An 18,460-nucleotide genomic window follows, 5' to 3' on the forward strand; every position below is an offset into this window, starting at 1 on the left:
CTGCCTTTGGAGAGGGGTAACCATTACATGTTGCTTGTACATATCAGTGGGTAGGAGCTCTTAGTCCATAGGAATCAAGTTACTGAAAATGTCAACAAGGAGAAAAAATTCCCCTCAAATACTTCATGGGCAGTTTTCTTTTTTCTCTAGGAGCACTGATCTCAATCTGATGTAAATTTCATTAAAAACACTAATAAAATCTTCCTGATAAATGCAAGGCTTTCTGATAAATAAATTTTCACTTCCTTTTATTAATTCATTCAAAAAAGCATGCTGAATTCTTACATATTGTAGAGTATGAAAAGAAGAATGACTGTCCCTATCCATAAAAGGTTTGCAGTTTACTAGAGGAGATAATATATTTTCATAAATAACTATATTAAGGAGTAGAAGATATAAGAGGAATAAGAACAATTAGGACAGGAAGAGGAAAGATTACTCTGAGGTTCAAGGAATAAACCCAAAGTAGGTCTTATCTGAAATAGACTTTGAAGGAGAGTTGTGATTCAGAAAAGCAGAGCCAGCAGAATCAGAGAGGGGACTACAGACCAAAGGAATAGCCTGAGAAGGGCAAGTACACAGGGAAACAAGACATGCCTGCAAACAGCACTACCAAGCATGAAAGGTAATGGTGGTGTTGATGGGGGTTGTGGGTGCGGGGATCAATGAGAGATGGTGAGGCCCTTGAACATATGACTCTGTGACCAGAGGCTCAAATGCAATTGTGCTCTAATCTCTATTTCTACCTTGAGTTCAGCCCTGGAGTAAAGCAACTTCAATTAAACCTTATTTGAGGTTAAAGGTGTGTTTTTTAAAAAGCATCTCTTATACCATCCTTTGTGTGCCACCCTTATTATAACTAGGAGAAAGCAACAGGATCTGAATTTTTTTCTTGGCATGTTTTGGCTCTAAACTTTTAGTTCTCAGGCACTCTGATCTGGTGTGATGTTGGTAGAAACTGCCTTCATATTCCATTGGCCAGTCTTCAGTGGCATATCTCTCAGAAGTTTGTGGTCTCAGCTCTGAAACACCCCTATGTGAATACAAAGACTGCTGTGAGAGGAGCAAGCTGGGAAGCATCTAAACTGAAATGCAGGCTATGTGTGTGAACAGAGGTAGTTTAGGAATGAGAGTTAAATGGCTGGGCCCGTCTGTTTGTTTGAATTGAAGGCCTCTCCCTAACTCTTCCATTAAACACCCAACTAACCTTCAATTGTCCTCTTAGAACTTAGTCTCAGTGCAACTTCCAGCATTTCAAAATCATCAAACATAAAGAGGCACTACCTTGAAAGGAGGTCTTTTGTTCAATATGAGGGACTAACTCCAACTACAAAACTCTACAAATGGCTCCAAATGGGAGCAAGATAGATTTATAAATCACTAACTCTATTAAGATATGTAAATAATCAACTTAGAACAAGCTGGCACACAGCTTAAAAAAAGTGTCCTTTGAAACTTCTGAGAATTTAGAATTAGAATGCCAAAGTGCTGGCAGAATGTTTCTGATGAAATACGCCTTAATCTGCCAGGGAAACATTTTTTGGGGGGGGGGGTCTCTAGAAAGCTAGTTCTTACATAAACTCCATTCAGCAATAAAGTTTACATTCATGTTTTCTCTAATTTCCCCTGTTTTAAATCCCTTTAGTGTAGGAACCCTGTTAGCTAGTCTCTGTGCCCCAGCATTTTTTAGGAAAACATAAAGATCCTGGGCTTCACCCCAGACCCAACCAATGAGGCTTTATAGGGACACGGTCCTGGAATTTGAAATATAGAGAAGAGACGTCTATATTTCTGTGATGACCAAAGTTACTTCTACCTAGATTCTTCTTATGTTATCCTTTCAGCTCCTATCTTCCCAGACACCTGAACTATTCAAAGATGGAATGGACGCTGGAGCTAGATATTCTTCTCAGCAGGCATTCTGCCAGATGAATGATGTCATCCAGAGTCAAAAACTTAATCCAGTACCTTCACCAACAAGTCACAAACAGCCAAGGGATCTATTGCGGGTAGAATTTCAGGGGATAATTACAAACCAAACTTCTTTAGATACTCAAACACTATTTACTTTTTTTCCTTTTAATACTGGTCATTTTTCTCCCCTTTGTTTTGGTTAGTCTTTTCTTTTCTTTTGGATTTCCCCCAGATACTGAGTAATAGGACTGGCTGTGTATGTCGGAAGAGAAATGATTAAAACAATTATCGGTCTTGCAAAAACGTATCTTACAAAATAATTTCAGTTCTAACATATAAACCCCACATTTCTTCAGCCCATTTAAGCTTTTCTTATTTAAATACAAGTAAGTGTATATTCTGGATACAAGCAATTTCTCTATTTGCTAAATACTGTCTTTGATCTAAAGTTCAAAAATATATTACCAAATTTATGTTTAAAAGTTTTATACTTTAAGTCAATCGACTGTTTATGTTATAACTTATTGTCATATGTTCTATGAAAGAAAATGAAGTAAAATGCACATCACATTTAACAAGGAGGTTGTGTGATTGATAACAGATGGACCTAGAGACAGAAGACCTAGATTTAAGTCCCAGTTTATTAATCCACATGATGCTAGGGAAATTCACATGATGTCTCCGAGTGTCAGTTTCCTCTTCAAATGAAATAAGAATCAAAATAATTCTTATTTCATACAGTTATTATAAGGAGTAAGGGGGATATATATTTTGTTTCCCAATTAAGCTTTTTACAAATGCCTGATACTGCTAAGGAAGTCACAACTTGTTCCTTGATCTCTGAAACAGTCTTCTTTTTTATTTCTATTCTTTGGGTTTTTCAAAATGAGAGTTGGTTTTCTTGTCTCTTTCTTAAGGATTTAGGACATAATTTTTGCACATTTGGCTCATCTACTATCAAATATGAAATGCAGTGCCTGCATTCAGATGACACTGTTGCCACCAAGTGGTCACTAGGGGATACTGCAAGCAAAAATCTAGGTGTGAAAAGTCACAGCATCATAACGTCTTGGCAGGCAATTAAAATTCTGTGCAAATGGACCCCAAACAGTAGTTTTTGTTCTCCTCCCCTGTTGACATAAACTGAGGAACACAACTTTGACCTAAACCTGTAAAACCACCTTACTCTTTCTTCCTTCCTGACCTACCCTAGGGCTCAGAATCAACAACAATTAGAAAATTGTTAGCTCTTTCCTAAATCTCTAATGCCTCTTCCCTGTACTTACAGCCAAAGACCTGCAGAGAAATCTGAGACCTGTGATGCCAGGATGGGGACTAACCTGATCCACTGGCAGTCTACTACCAAAATATACCCAGCATTTTATATGTGTTTAATCCTTACAACCCTATGAGTAGCATAGCAATATCTTTGTTTTAGAGGTTAAGATACTGAGGTTCAGCTTGGTTCAGCAACTTTTCCAAGGTCAACCAGTTCATGAGCAGCAGGATAAGCAGGCTTCAAACCCAGCACTGAGCCACGGTTCTCTCCACCACTTCTCAAGGCCTCCCTGCATGTCCCATCTCTGCTCTGCAGCTTTCTGCTTCACCTTCTGTGGAGCTTTAGGAAGATAACCTTTACCCCAGATACCTATGTCAGCACATTAGAGTCACCTGGGGAGATTTTTACAAATACAAATGCCTAGGTTCTGTCCAGACGATTTATAACCAAAATTCTGGGAGAGGGGCCCCAGCATCTTAAGTCTTTTTTTTTTTTTTTAATTCTGCAAATGATTCTGTTGCACAGTTGGAATTGAGAACCACTGGTTTAAATCATGATATAACTCATGTTAAAACATTTTTCTATCGCTTTAACATTTAATCAGGGGTATATTCTTCTTATAAAATATCTTATTAACACATAGTTTCTCTCTTATTGTAATAACAGGTGGATGAGATATTTATAGATTCGGCCTTGAACAAGCATTATATCAAGAACCAAGTAGTCAGACTGACGTATGTATGTTTGGGCAAAGGTGGATTCACATCTTGGAGTGACAAAGGGCAAAAGAGATAGGAACCCTCATATACTGTTGCCTCTATGAGCTTGGCTTTTGGCTAGGATTTCTTATAAATATTATTTCGACAACAGTCTCGAGATACAGGGCCGACCACCAGTTTGTAAACACAAAAACTAAGACTCTGGGAGGTTAAGTGATATGTTCAAAATTCCACAAGTGACAGAACCAGGATTCAAATCCCATCAACTGATTATAAGGCCTGGGACTACCAGAAACCATAGCTTTGGGAAAACCCAGCAGCATGTCACTGCATGCACCAAGTTGTATTCTTTCAATACACATGTCATTTCAAAAGTATTAAGAAGGCAAGGTTGACTACAAAATGGGATCATAAGTCTTACCTGTAATGAAGCCCTAGTTACAGGAGCCATGCCCAAACAAAAAGATGTTCCTGTTTTAATGAATTTCTGCTTGTTGTGGTGGAGAGGGAAGTCTCCTGTCATTTGCAGAAATTGCTCAGAGGTTTCAATTGTGTTATTTGGAAAGCTCATAGCAGAACATATACATAACAGATACAAACATATGGGCCTGTGTGACTCATCTTCTTGAAGAAAATGAATATAGTCAGACAGATCTATTTGAAGGAAATAATAATCGGTTTTCTCATCAATAGGCTAATGCTTTATTGGCAGACTTACTCCAATTTCCTTATACCTTTATCGAGTAACTAGTGACCTCCAGAAGGATTTTACAATATATATTGGATAAATTTTACAATATTTAGGAGATAAAAAGCATGTATTTTCTGAAATTTTCTAGATTTCATGCCCTCCATTTTTAAATTCTGACTTGCCATAGCATCCTAGCAAAATTTTCATAGCCTTATGAACTCCTTTGAATTTGTAGCCACTATCATTTTGTAAGCTTTGTGTGGGTCCAGAGAAATCCCACTTGGTAAACAATGTTTTCCCTCTGATTTAAAAAGAGGGAAAATTACTAGATTGTATATTTACCAATTTGACATAAAATTCTGTTTATTTATATCTTCACATTCCAAAGCCTAAATGAACCACAATATATAAAATGCCTTCAAACTGATATGATTCCCTCTTTTTTTAAATCAAAGAATTCAGGAAAATAGGGCTTCAGTGCTTTTTAGAGCTTGGATCTTTTGAAATGTTAAAATAAAAGACATGGCAGATCAACACATAGGTTTCCATTTTTCTTAAAGCTCTTTAATTGTTTGGTTTTCCTACTTAAGAGTATGGAAAAATTCAACCCCACAAGTGAAGGGGCTTGAACTTGTGTATATGAAAAAAGTTCAAGGAACTGGACATGTGTAATCTGGAGAAGACTCAGACACCAAGAATATCACTGTCTTCAAATATTTTATGTGGAAGAGGGAACTGATGTTTTATGTATGTCCCAAGTGGTAGACCTAAGCCTATGGAACGTAAGCTTTAGGGAGACATATTTCAACTCCAAGTGAAGAGCTCTCTTAAAATCAGAGCTGACCAAAGAGAAATACCCTCTTTAGAGAAGTAAATCTTTTTAATTACTGTGCTGGGGTTAGATGACCACTTATCATGGAGGCTGTAGAGCTGATGAAGGTATCACACGAGGGACTGGCCAACAACACCATTAAAGATTTTTCCAATCCTCAGGGTTTATAATTTTGATGATAAAATTTTGGTGTCTGAGTCTTACTCAAATGCTATAACAAGCCTTCAAATTAATGGGGAAAATTCACTCAGAACATAATGAAAACTTGAAGAGGGAACATATGAAATGATCTTGAGTCAGAAAGTGACATATATGAGTTATCAATGTGAGATGATTAGTTCTTGACACTTTCAACAACTAAGGCATAATTCAGGAGAAGACAATACAGAAAAGAGAGTTAGATAATACTGGATGTATTCTTTGAACAAGTACCTTTCTCTTGTGTGTCACAGTCCAGAGGAAGATGGTGTGACAGCAGATGTCATTATGGTGTTCCAGTTCCCCTCTGCTGAGTTAAGGGCAGTGAGAAAAAGGAAAATCCATAGCATCTTAAATGAGAAGATAAGTAACACCAGAGCTTTGTCAATAAATGCCTCGTCAGTTGAAGTTAACGGTAAGTAGGTACCTTTCTATGGGATGTGAAGTTCTCTATTAAGTCCATTTTATGTCTAATCATAAACTTATTTACCATTATTTCCATTCCAAATAATAGCTAGAATTCAGATGGAAAAAATTTCAAGTTAAAAAAGTGACTTTTAAAGGTTTTATTATCCTCTGATGAAAGCACATCTGAAGTTAGTTGTCAAGTGATTTTTTCTGTAGTAACTGACTGGCACTCATCCAGAAATAAAATCAAACCTTTACCACTAACAGAGAGTCAATTTGAGCCAGCCACTTCCTCCATGACTAAGCAAGTGAAAATACCAAGTGTTTAGCAAAAACTGTTTTTCTGTTTCTAAAACATAAACTCACTTGTTGCCTTTTTAAAATATGAATAGTTTCTGTAAACAGTGAAATTATGAAGTTTATGTTAACTTTTTTTCCTATGGGCATTTGAGAAAATGGTAAATCAACTTTGGAGCCACTAAAGCCTTCTTATAAGTAATGCTTTAAAAATCACTAAACTAGAAAAGAAATCATAGGAACAATTATACCATTATTGCTTCTCTAAAAAGAAGTAATCTTTATCAAGGCACTTCTCTATATCCTTTACATGCAGCATCTAATTTCTATATTCTTATGAATTAGGCAAATTCACCTTTATAGATGTGAAAGAGGGGCAAAAAAGGTTAAGGACTCCAATAATTAAAAGGAGCAAACATTCGGGACTTCCCTGGTGGTGCAGTGGTTAAGAATCCGCCTGCCAATGCAGGGGACATGGGTTCGAGCCCTTGTCCGGGAAGGTCCCACATGCCACAGAGCAACTAAGCCTGTGTACCACCACTACTGAGCCTGTTCTCTAGAGCTCTCGAGCCACAACTACTGAAGCCCGTGCACCTAGAGCCCGTGCTCAGCAACAAGAGAAGCCACTGCAATGAGAAGCCTGTGCACCACAACGAAGAGTAACCCCCACTCGCTGCAACTAGAGAAAGCCCGCGTGCAGCAACGAAGACCCAGTGCAGCCATAAATAAATAAATAAATAACTTTTTTTTTAAAAGGAGCAAACATTCAAATCTAGATTACTAATTTCTTGAAAGGCTTGTGAAAAAAGGGTGTGGTCAAACGCATTTCAGAAATTCAGTCTATGATATTCACCTCTTGGAAATTCATCCCTTATATTAGCATACTAAAGACTCTGAGGAGACCAGCTAAACAGAAACCTGTTCAACCGTGTACATTAAGCTGCTTCCACAAGCATCTATTTCTGGAAGACAAGTACAGATTTCCCGTACAAATTCCAGGGGACACCAGACTTATGGGTCACAGAAGAGATTCAGAGTAAGTGTGATTAATATCAGATGTGAAACAGAAGGCCCTGCCCTTGCAAGGGTCTGGTTGACCCTTTAAGAGGAAACCTGACCAGGAAGTGAAAATCTGCAGGAATGGGATGGGCAGGAGTTTGCTGATGAGACAAAGAGTCAGCCAGTCAAGGAATAAACCTGGGGACCTCTCCCAACCCAGGAGGGAAGAACCTGTCATGGGCTTAATCCACCTTCTTTGTTTTCTTGTTTGTGGGGAAACAAATGAATCGAGGTTGTGAAATAGTGGAAGCTCTGATAAATTACACACATGATGTGTTCTATGTAATTTCCAACAACCAGTTAATTTGCCAGGAACTTAAAAGCCTGAGCTATCTGAAACCAGAAATGAAGTATGAAATGGTCATCAGTTGTCTGGGCTTTTTGTTTCTTATAGGTTCAGTTTGTGACCTGCAGCTTAGTTTAATGACTATAGTAGATTAAAGGGCAGGATGTGCTGATGGAGAACCTGATTTGAGAGTTACCTAATTCTAACTCCACTGAGTCACTGCAGGAACACCCAAGTAATTGGCCCATGCCTTTGCCTCCATCTTCTCATCTATAAACTTGCAATGATAATGTTTGTTATTCCTGAAGTCACAGAAATAGCATGAAGATACACAAGAAAATAGAAAATAGAATATGGAACCTATAGGCCATTACCTCTTAGAAAGCTAGCAAATTGTGCATATGCGTTGGAAACCTGAAAGCATTAATGTGAGTAACTGGTGGTAGAAAAAGCTATAACCTTGAAGTTTTCCAAATTTCCAAATATAAAAAGAGCAGTGTTTACTAGCACTTAGGAAAGGCCCATTTAGTAGAAAGCTCAGTAGAATCCTCAAGGCAATTCTTACAGACAAAAACATTGCTTTCCAGCAAAACTTAATTTGGGGGACTTCAAATGAATGGAGAACTGCAGAAATTCTAGACCAAGTCTAGATACAACACTGCAGCCCAAGATTTACCCATAATTTGTCAAGGATCTGTGTTTTGGCTTGACAAATAAGTGTGTGGTGTGGGTCTTTCATGTGATGTAATGTGTCGGAGCAAAATTAAAATCAGCTCCTTTGAATTGCAAACACCATGGCTGTGGAAGAGCGGCTCACCGCCTACATGTTGTTGATGTGGGTTCCAGTTATCATCATGTTACGTGTAGCATGTACTGACCTGAATATGATTACTCCCAACTCAGAAGTGTGTTAGAGGGTCACTTTCAAAACTAAGGTGTTAATGTTTCTTTTCACTTCTAGATGTGGAAAGTAAAAGTATTTGGTCAAAACTGGAAATGTGAAACAGCTAGTTACTTGTGTAGGGGTAGTTTAGTTACAGGTGTAATCATTCTCTCTAAAACTCTTTCCTTAAAAATCCAATTACACTCCCAACTATTACACTCACCCTGGTATCATTCCTGGAAAGGGGTGATTTGCATCTTGCTCAAACTCAGCTGAAGAAGTTTTAACTGAAGAAGTCTAACATTATACTATTTTCCATTTTAATTTATTACTAACATGTGGCATATTAAAATACTTCTTTTTATTTCACTTCCCTTTATTGCACTTCAGAGATGTTGTGTTTTTATAAATTGAAGGTTTGTGGCAACCCTGTAGTGTCAGATAATTTTTAGCATGTTGTAGCAATGAAGTATTTTTTAATTATATATATATATATATATATATATATATATATATATATATAGTTTTTTCAAGATGTGATGCTATTGCACACTTAATGGACTACAGTATAGTGTAAAAGTAAACTTTTATTTGCACTGGGAAATCAAAAAATTTGTGACTTGCTTTATTACAATATTCACCTTATTGCAGTGGTCTGGAACTGAACCCACAATATCTCCAAGGTATGCCTACATTTAAAAATATAAAATAAGAAATTTACTACCTTAAAACTATATTTGACTGAAAATTGAGTTCCTTTCATAAGTAAGTACTGAGAATCTGACCTGAGAAATTGATTCTTCACCATATAATGATTTAGGTATGCCTTTAAGGGTATCCCTGAATTGGATATTCTCAAGAGCTCCCACTTTGTAGAGTTCATCATCACTAGTTTCCCAAGTGAAATTTATAGAAGGTAAGTAGAAAGAAACATTCTTATTGTGCATAATGAGAAATTAGATACAAAGAATATGAGTCTGAGAAACATGGCATTGGTAGAAATAAGTAAAACCAATCTACCCTCATTCTACTCATTAAGCCCTTTTATTTTGAAAACCATCACAGTTTTCATGCAACCGTCCATCAGCTTAAGTTTAAATGTTTGTATTTCCTTTATCAGATTCCTAACTTTGTTGGAAATGACAGAATTTACTCTTAGATTCTGTCCAATAATTGGCCTTTACCAATATCCAGAAGGAGTTTGATAAGAATATACAGTAGTTTATTCCTCAGAAAAAAATCATTTTAATAATTTAGGAACCGTGTTTTAGAAGTATTTTAAATATAGTTTATGTGGTAGTTTTCAAAGTTTTTTTTTTCCATTCCCAAACCCTTTGACCAAAGAAAGGCTTATGCGAAATCTTAAATAAAGAGAAGAGAAAAAGCAGACCTGTTCTGGTTGAGCCTGGGTTTGAACCTGAAGACCCCATCTAGTTTCTCCCTCTTTCCCCACTTTCTCTATTTCCTTAAATAAAATCCAAAGAAGCTTTATCCTGCACCATTGGAAAACCACTGTTCTGTATTAATACAAATGATTTGTGGGTTTTGATCATACAATATTTGTGCCTTAATCACCTACTGCTTGTATTACCCACCTAATTAGCGGTTGCCTATAAATCTCTACAAAAACTGTACACATATTCTGTTATATCAGATAACCATTTTCCTGACTGATCTATATGCTCAAGTTTCTAGAATCCATATGCGGTCAGTATCCTCTGATAATTTCTGATCATTGAGACCAACCAGAAGAATATCAAATTATCATTCTTTGCTCTATTTTGTTTTTCAGCAATGAGCTCATCGACAGGGAAGCTAACTGTCCAAGCATGTAAGTCTAGTTAGCTTATAAAAACAAGTTCAATTTCCATATCAGGGAGGATAATATCTTCAAATATTAGCTCATAATCTCCCACCCATGTCCCACATTTTCTTTGGGAGAGAACAACAATTAAGAGATGAAAATACTTTTTTCCCTAAGACCGACCTTTTTGTAATGTTCAAGAAAAACATTTTACGTGGTGGGAATTGGGGGGCAGTTTGAAGAAATTATATATTTCTGGTTTGCAATAAATGAACTTGCCTTGCTAATTTTTTGAATGCTATGAAATATGCTTTCTGCTGAGAAATAAAATGAGAAAGTGATAAATGGGAAAGAGATAGACCCCATAATTTGTGACTGACCTATAAATTTTACTTATTATACCCATCTTGATGGTTGACAGCAGCTCCACTCACTCACTCTATATCAGTGTGACCTAAATTTTGAAATATTTTATAATAGCAGTGATGAATTTTAGGAAAGTTGTTCATTCATTTTCATCTGTGTCTTGCAAACATACTATACATTTTATTCATTCATTCAATAAATAATTTTTTAACATCTACCAAGTGCCAGAAAGTGAATACAAGTGTCAATAAGACATGATTCCTCCTCTAAAGTTAGGAGTTTGAAGGTAGGGGAAGACATAAATAAATCAGGAAATGTTAAAACAGTGTGATAAACGCTATGACAGAGACAGAGCACAGTGCTATGAGAGTCAATCAGAGACAGCTAACCTGGTCTTGTGGGGTCAGAAAGTGATCCTTGAGGAGAAAGGAAGGATGGAAAATCAAGTGACAAGTGGAATGAGTGTCTCAGGCAGGGGGAGCAGAATGTAAAAATGTCTTCAGAAAAGCAAGAACACGGTCATTTCTTGTCATTGAAAAATATCAGTGTGGCTGTAATATAGAATGGGGTGGGCATGGGAAAGGGGTGTGATTAATAACGATCAAGGACCAGAACCATGCTGAAACATTTCGACTTCATTTGGAGGGCAACGAGAAGTCACTGAAGGGTTTTACACACATCAGAAAGGTCACTCAGTTTTCAGTGTGGAGAACGGACTGCAAGAGCAAAGCTGGAGGCAGGTAGATGAACAGGGAAGTTATTGCAGTCCTTCAGATGAGAAAAATGGTAGTCTAAACTAGAGATGGCAGAGTGATGGGGATTTCTAAAATGACTGGCCACAGAAGGAGTGTAATCAGTACCAGTAAAGTGAATTTCCTTTTTGATACCTAATTTGTTGGAACAAGAATTGAACCTACCATGTTTTCTTTATGAGCACCATGCTTTAAACAGGCTTAATTCTTAGCAGGAACCCTAAGCATCAAACTAATCTCTGATCTGATGCACATAATAAAGTACATATTTATTCCTACCAATAGTGAATGTGATGTTTATGTGGAAACATAGAACCCTCCATCCCAAAGAGTAAGAGACTGGTCATGATACATTAACCTGTGCTCACTTTAGGAACTAGTCACTCAGAAAAATGTATGGGGGTGGGAGTTCCAAGGAATTAGCAATTACTTCTCTGACTAGTTCTTCTGGTGAGGACTTCATGTCAAAGTAACATGGTGGGAACATCTAAAACTGGGAAACAATAATCTTAGTAGGAGCTCCCAGAACATCTGGATAATTGACACTGCAGGTCCTCAGGACATACACTTTGTGATGTGTCAACACTTTACAACCTTACATAGCTTCAGTAGGCAATATATATCCACATCTATAAAGGGAGGGAGTAAGCAAAATATCAACTATCAGGAAATACAGAGGATGGATATTAATACTGTACATGTTTACATAATGACATGCAAATATTGCACTGCAGTACTCTACTAGTTTCTCTGTATCAGGGATTATAGAGATGTTTCTTACAACTTAATGATCTCATCTCTTTCAGGTTGTGGTAAACGAGTTGTTCCATTAATAATGAACAGAATAATGTCTGGAGAGATTGTGGTCAAGTCTGCCTGGCCTTGGCAAGCTTCCCTTCAGCATAATAACACACATCAATGCGGGGCCACCCTGATTAGTAATACGTGGCTTGTTACTGCAGCACACTGCTTTAAGAAGTAAGTGATTGACGTTAACTTACTACTACTGCTACTACTACTGCTTAAAAAAAAAACTCTGAGTTTTATCATCTTCTGAGTAATAACCAATGTCCCCAAATATTACTGAGGTAAAATGAGAAAAACTTCTTTCAGTTTCTTTTCTAAAATTGTGTTATACTTACACTTATTTGGAAAGTCAGTAGGGGTAGTAGTCATTATCCTAGTATCAGGTCCTTAAGGTTTTAAATAAAGAAACTGTGGCTGAACAGAGTGTGGAGAAAAGGGAACCCTCCTACACTGTTAGTGGGAATGTAAATTGGTGCAGCCACTATGGAAAACTGTATGGAGGTTCCTTAAAAAACTAAAAATAGAGCTACCATATGATCCAGCAATCCCACTCCTGTGCATATATCCAGAGAAAACTCTAATTCGAAAAGATACATGCACCCCAATGTTCATTGCAGCACTATTTACAGTACCCAAGACATGGAAACAACCTAAATGTCCATCGACAGGTGAATGGATAAAGAAGATGTGGTATATATGTACAATGGACTACTACTCAGCCATAAAAAAAGAATGAAATAATGTCACATGCAGCAACATGGATGGACCTAGACATTATCATACTAAGTGAAGTAAGTCAGACAGTGAAAGACAAGTATCATATTATATCACTAATATGTGGAATCTAAAAAAAAGATACAAATGAACTTATTTACAAAACAGAAATAGACTCACAGACATAGAAAACAAACTTATGGTTACCAAAGGGGAAAGGGAGGAGGGATAAACTAGGAATTTGGTATTAACAGATACACACTACTATATGTAAAATAGATAAACAACAAGAACCTATGTATAGCACAGGGAACTATACTCAATATCTTGTAATTAACTCTAATGGAAAAGAATCTGAAAAAGAATATATATATATAAATATATATATATATAAAATGAATCACTTTGCTGTATACCTGAAACATTATAAATCAACTATACTTCAATTTAAAAAAAAAAAAGAAAGAATTAGGTTGAGAAACAAGTATCTACATAGGCAGTATCTGTCTCCTTGCTTATCCCTCTTGGATGATGTTAGTTCAATTAATTAGTTAAGGAACATTAATCTCATTATTAATAATACATTTTGGTGGGAGATGGTATCCTATAAAGAACAGAGAGAGACAAACAGACATGTGATACTATGCATATAATTTAAACCATCTAGGCCCTATTTTCCTTAAGTATAAAACAAAGCCTTTATCAGAGGACCTTTCATTACTAGATGACCTTCCCAGTCCCTGTATGTGCCATGATCTACCAGCTGCTCAAGCCCATAAGCTAGAAGTCACCCACACTTGGTCATCTCTCATAGGACTTCTGACAGCTTTGCCTCATTCACTCTTGCCCTCTAACAATCTACTCTCTGGAAAGAACCAACGTGATTTTTTTTTAACATGAGACTACATTGTGCTTGGCTTAAAATCATCCAGTGAATTGCCATATCACTTGAATAAAATCTAAGCACTTTATTCATGACCTATAAGACACTCTAAAATCTGGTCCCTGCCTACCTCGCCGACCTCATCCCCCACCATAATTCCCTTGTGTCCTGAACTGCAGCCTGTCTGGTCTAAGCCCTTGAGATGTTTGCCTGAAAACTTGTCACCCCATCTTCTCACAGCTGACTCCTCATCAACCATGTCTCAACCCAAATGCCATGATCTCAAGAGACTTATCTAACTACCCCCTTGTACTCTATTCCATTGCCCTATTTTATTCATAGTCCTTATCACTGTGGGAAATTATTTATCTATTCATTAATTTGTTTTGCTCCTTTTCCTTCACTGAAATTAAATACACCCACCAGCAGGGACCTTTCTATCTTGTTTGCCACTTTATCCCCGGAACTTCATATAAGGTTCAACATGCAGATGTTTAACAAATATTTGCTGAAGAAATAAATGAATAATATTTTATGTGCTTTACAGTTCTAAAATTCAATAATTCTATACTGAATTTCAGCTCAAAGATGCCGTTTGTATATATTTTATCTTTCAAAACAGTAGCAAAAGACTATATGGTCAAAGAAAACTATCATTGCAATCAAGTGTTTTAGGGTGGAATTTTCTCCTTTATTAGCCTGCATGCAATTATTGTAATGCAGTTCATATATTCTGTTCATTTCTAACCTTTTCCAGTAAAGCAAATCCACATCAATGGACTGTTAGCTTTGGAACAACAATCAACCCTCCATTAATGAAAAGAAATATCAAAAGAATTATTGTCCATGAGAGGTATCACTCCCAAGCAAGAGAATACGACATTGCTGTTGTGCAATTATCACCCAGCGTCACCTTTACTGATGAGATCCGAAGAGTTTGTTTGCCAGAAGCCTCTGTGTCCTTCCAACCAAATTCAACTGTCTATGTCACAGGATTTGGAGCACTTTTTTATGGTGGTGGGTATCCCAAAATGAATCATGGAGCACTAAGCCCTATTTATGGCAGTGTGATTTAATGTCCATCAATATTATTCTGTCAGACTTTTCCACACAGTTTGGTTGGATTAGTTAGGGCTCTTGTTTTACAAGTGACAGACACTCAACTCAAATTAACTGAAGTAAAAAATAATAATAAAATGGCAAATTTGGCCCTTGTCATTTGGAAGTCAAGAGATGAGATGAGTCTGGCTTCAGATACAGTTGGATTCAGGAGTTTGTATGATGTCATAAGGCTCTGAATCTCGGAGTCTTTCCATTACTTGGTTCTGTTTTCCCCAGGTCACCTTCATATAGAGGGATTCTAGCTCCACATAGTGGTAAAGGTAGCCAACAGCAGCTCAGGGTGTACATCTTCACCTAGTCAATGCCAGGGAAGAGCATGTGCCTTCTCTTTGCCAGAACTACATTAATCCCTGAAAAGGTCTCTTTTGGCCCAGCTTGTGTCCAGGAGTACCAGATTGACTGGCTGACTCAAATACTCACTCCTACGCCTATAGCAAGAAAGGCAGGTGTGTGATTGGCAGCCTAGTCAGAATCACATGGAACAAGGGAAAGACAGCTCCAAAGGGAAAGCTTCAAGGAAGATAAAGGAAAAGAGGTTCCCTCAGCAACACTAAAATCTATCTCTATGTACCATTCTCTATGCAATGCCAGGTATATATTGGTTATGCTATGACCCTCATGCCCACCTCCACTCCAAGACTCTTTCACTTTGAGCCCCACCTCTGTCAGCCTCCTCTCCCTTTTTTCATCTCCTCTTCCCCTTAGTTTGCTCCATCACTTTTTCAGTTTCCTCAGTCACCTCAAAAATGTTTTCTTTGCTCAGCTACAATCTTCAGTTGCAGCAAAATCTGCTTCAGAACTAAAGAGGCTAATTAGGTGTTATCAGGGATAAGAATACTGTATAGAGATGTCATCTCTCATAATAAAGCTTCCATTGACCTCTCTAAAATGATTTAACTTGATATACTAACTTAATCTCCTAAGAAATAAAAATAACTTCATGTTTTAATGTTTTAGGGGCATATTTGGTCAGACACACTCTGGATTCTAAAATCTGGGCCAGGGGCATACATGTAACAACAGCCAGAGGGTTTCTTTAACTCTGGGCTTGAGAAGGTAAAAAAGGACTTTTTGAGAATGAAAAAATTCATTCACAGAGCTCTATACAATTTATATACAATAAACTCTAAAGAATAAGCCTTTAGTTCTCATTCTCCACTAAGGAACCAGGAATACCTTTCACTAATGTGGCTGAGAATGGGCTTGATGGTCTCTAGATTTTCTCCAGATGTCCCATGTGGTTTCACTCCATATTATACAAGCTGAGATATGTATTGCTTTCTTTAAGGTCATATTACCAATCACAGAAATTATTATCCATAGCTTAATAATCCTAAGGTTGACTTAGTAGAGCTGTGAGCCTGACACCACTATGTCTTCACTCTCTCTGATGGATTTTCTCCTAAGATAGAGTTGCATTCTTTGCTTGATGGGAGGGGCATCTCAGATTCCCTTTGGCTTGATGGAAAGAATCACTTCTGGCCTGGAGTTTGAGGTTGGCATAGAAATATACCTGCCATAATAGTTTTTGAGTAGCAAAAGAATCTAACTTGTGTAGAACACTATAATGAGCAACAGAATACCTACTTTTTTTAAGCACCCATGGAACATTCGCCAAGACAGACTATATCTAGGTCCATAAAACAATCTTCGACAAACTTAAAAGAATGGGACTCACACATAGTATGCTCTCTGATGATAATGGAATCAAACTAGATACGAGTAACAGATAACAGGAAAATCTCTAAATGCTTAAAAATTAAGCAATACACTTCTAAATAATTCATAGGTCAAAGAGAAAACCTTGAAGAAAACTGTAAGTATACATAGAATAAAATGAAAATGAAAAAGTATCAATACATGCCGGATGCATCTAAAACAGTAAAGAGAGAGGGAAACATAGCAAATGCATACATTAGAAAACAAGAAAGGTCTCAAATCAATAACATAAGTTCTCATTTCAAGAAATTAGAAAAGAAGAGCAAAATAAACCTAAAATAAACAGGAAGAAGGAAATAATAAAGGTAAGAGTGAAAATGAATTCAATCAAAAGCAAAAAATAGAGAAAATTAATGAAATAAAAAGCTGATTCTTTGAAAAAAATCAACACTTTCTGAGAAATGTCATTAAGCATTCCCACAATAGTTGAGAAACAGTTCACGGATGTATAGGACTTATAGGCTATACTTTTTGTTTGTTTGTTTCCTATGGGTTTTTTTAAATTTAATTAATTTTTATTGGTGTATAGTTGATTTACAATGTTGTGTTAGACTATACTTTTTATAACTTTTTGCCAACTAGTTTTATGAAAAATTTACGAATTTACACTGTCACCTACAATATGCATTTCATCTTACCCTTCCCGGCACTGGACATGAATTATTTTTAATCGATAATGTAGTAGGCAAAAAAAATTACACCAATTATATTCAAAGAACAGAATAATTTGAGCATTTTTTAAACATTTTAGCGAACACACCTGTCCAGAAATAAATCCTGAATTGGCATTCTACAGAAATTAGTGTCTATATTAGTTTTCTACTGCTGTGTAACAAATTACCACAAACTTAACAACTTAAAAGAGCACACATTTATTATCTCACAGTTTCCATGGGTCAGAAGTTCAGACATAGCTTAGTTGGGTTCTATTTTCAGGGTCTCACAAAACAGCAATCAAAGTGCTGGCTGGGGTTGTGGTCTCATCTACAGCTCTGAGTTCTCTTCCAAGCTGGTTGTTGATGGAACTCAGTTTCTTGCAGCTGCAGAGCTCATGGCATCTTGCTTCTCCAACACCATTAGGGAAAACTCTCTGAACTTAGGGAAGGCCTAAGCCCTTTTTAAAAGGGTTCACAGGATTAGGTCAGGCCCACCTTGGAAAATCTCCCATTTTATGAACTCACTGTCAGACTGACTACATTTTAATTAATCTGCAAAATTCCCTCTCCTGTGCCACAGAACATAACCTAATCATGAGGATGACATCCATAATATTCACATATCCCACCCATACCTCAGAGAAAGGAGATCACATAGGAATCTTGGGGATCATAGTAGAATTCTGTCTACTACACGGTCAGTTTCCCAATCAGCGTATGGTTGATATAAAGAAACCGTGAATGCTTGTGATATTATTGTTTTCCATCATAAATAGTTGTCTTCTGCATTAATACTGGTTTCTATAACTCAGGATCTAGTTTATGATCTGGAGTCCCAAAATTGTAAGAGGTAATGAAATCATTGCCTTTAAATGTCATTATGTATGTGAAAGTTCTTCATAAAATGTAAAGGATAAAATAAATGTATATAGTTATTTTATCAAGCCAGGGGAGCAAACTAGGCCTGCAAAGTTTCTGGGAACAATCTGGAATCTACAAATACAAACTTTATTTTTTTAAAAATGCCTTCCTAAATACATTAACTGATTGTTTTTTAAGTAAAGGTACAAA

General features: G+C 36.8%; 2 protein-coding genes across 6 annotated transcripts in view; both read left to right on the forward strand.

The window, feature by feature from the left end:
* TMPRSS11D (transmembrane serine protease 11D) overlaps positions 1-18,460 on the forward strand; it is a 256,137-nt gene that overhangs the window by 136,428 nt on the left and 101,249 nt on the right. The gene's annotated exons all lie outside the window — the stretch shown is intronic.
* TMPRSS11A (transmembrane serine protease 11A) overlaps positions 1-18,460 on the forward strand; it is a 54,892-nt gene that overhangs the window by 31,323 nt on the left and 5,109 nt on the right. For 2 of the 5 annotated variants that reach the window (XM_082390252.1, XM_082390250.1), the window contains 6 exons: positions 1,845-2,009; positions 3,860-3,927; positions 5,888-6,048; positions 10,359-10,397; positions 12,295-12,466; positions 14,650-14,909. In XM_082390252.1, coding sequence (XP_082246378.1) covers positions 1,845-2,009; positions 3,860-3,927; positions 5,888-6,048; positions 10,359-10,397; positions 12,295-12,466; positions 14,650-14,909 — 865 coding nt within the window. The remainder of the gene's footprint in view (positions 1-1,844; positions 2,010-3,859; positions 3,928-5,887; positions 6,049-10,358; positions 10,398-12,294; positions 12,467-14,649; positions 14,910-18,460) is intronic. The other 3 variants (XM_082390251.1, XM_082390253.1, XM_082390254.1) reach the window with 3 other exon arrangements.

Source organism: Balaenoptera borealis (assembly GCF_965194805.1).
Source record: "Balaenoptera borealis genome assembly, chromosome: 4".
Lineage (NCBI taxonomy): Eukaryota > Metazoa > Chordata > Mammalia > Artiodactyla > Balaenopteridae > Balaenoptera > Balaenoptera borealis.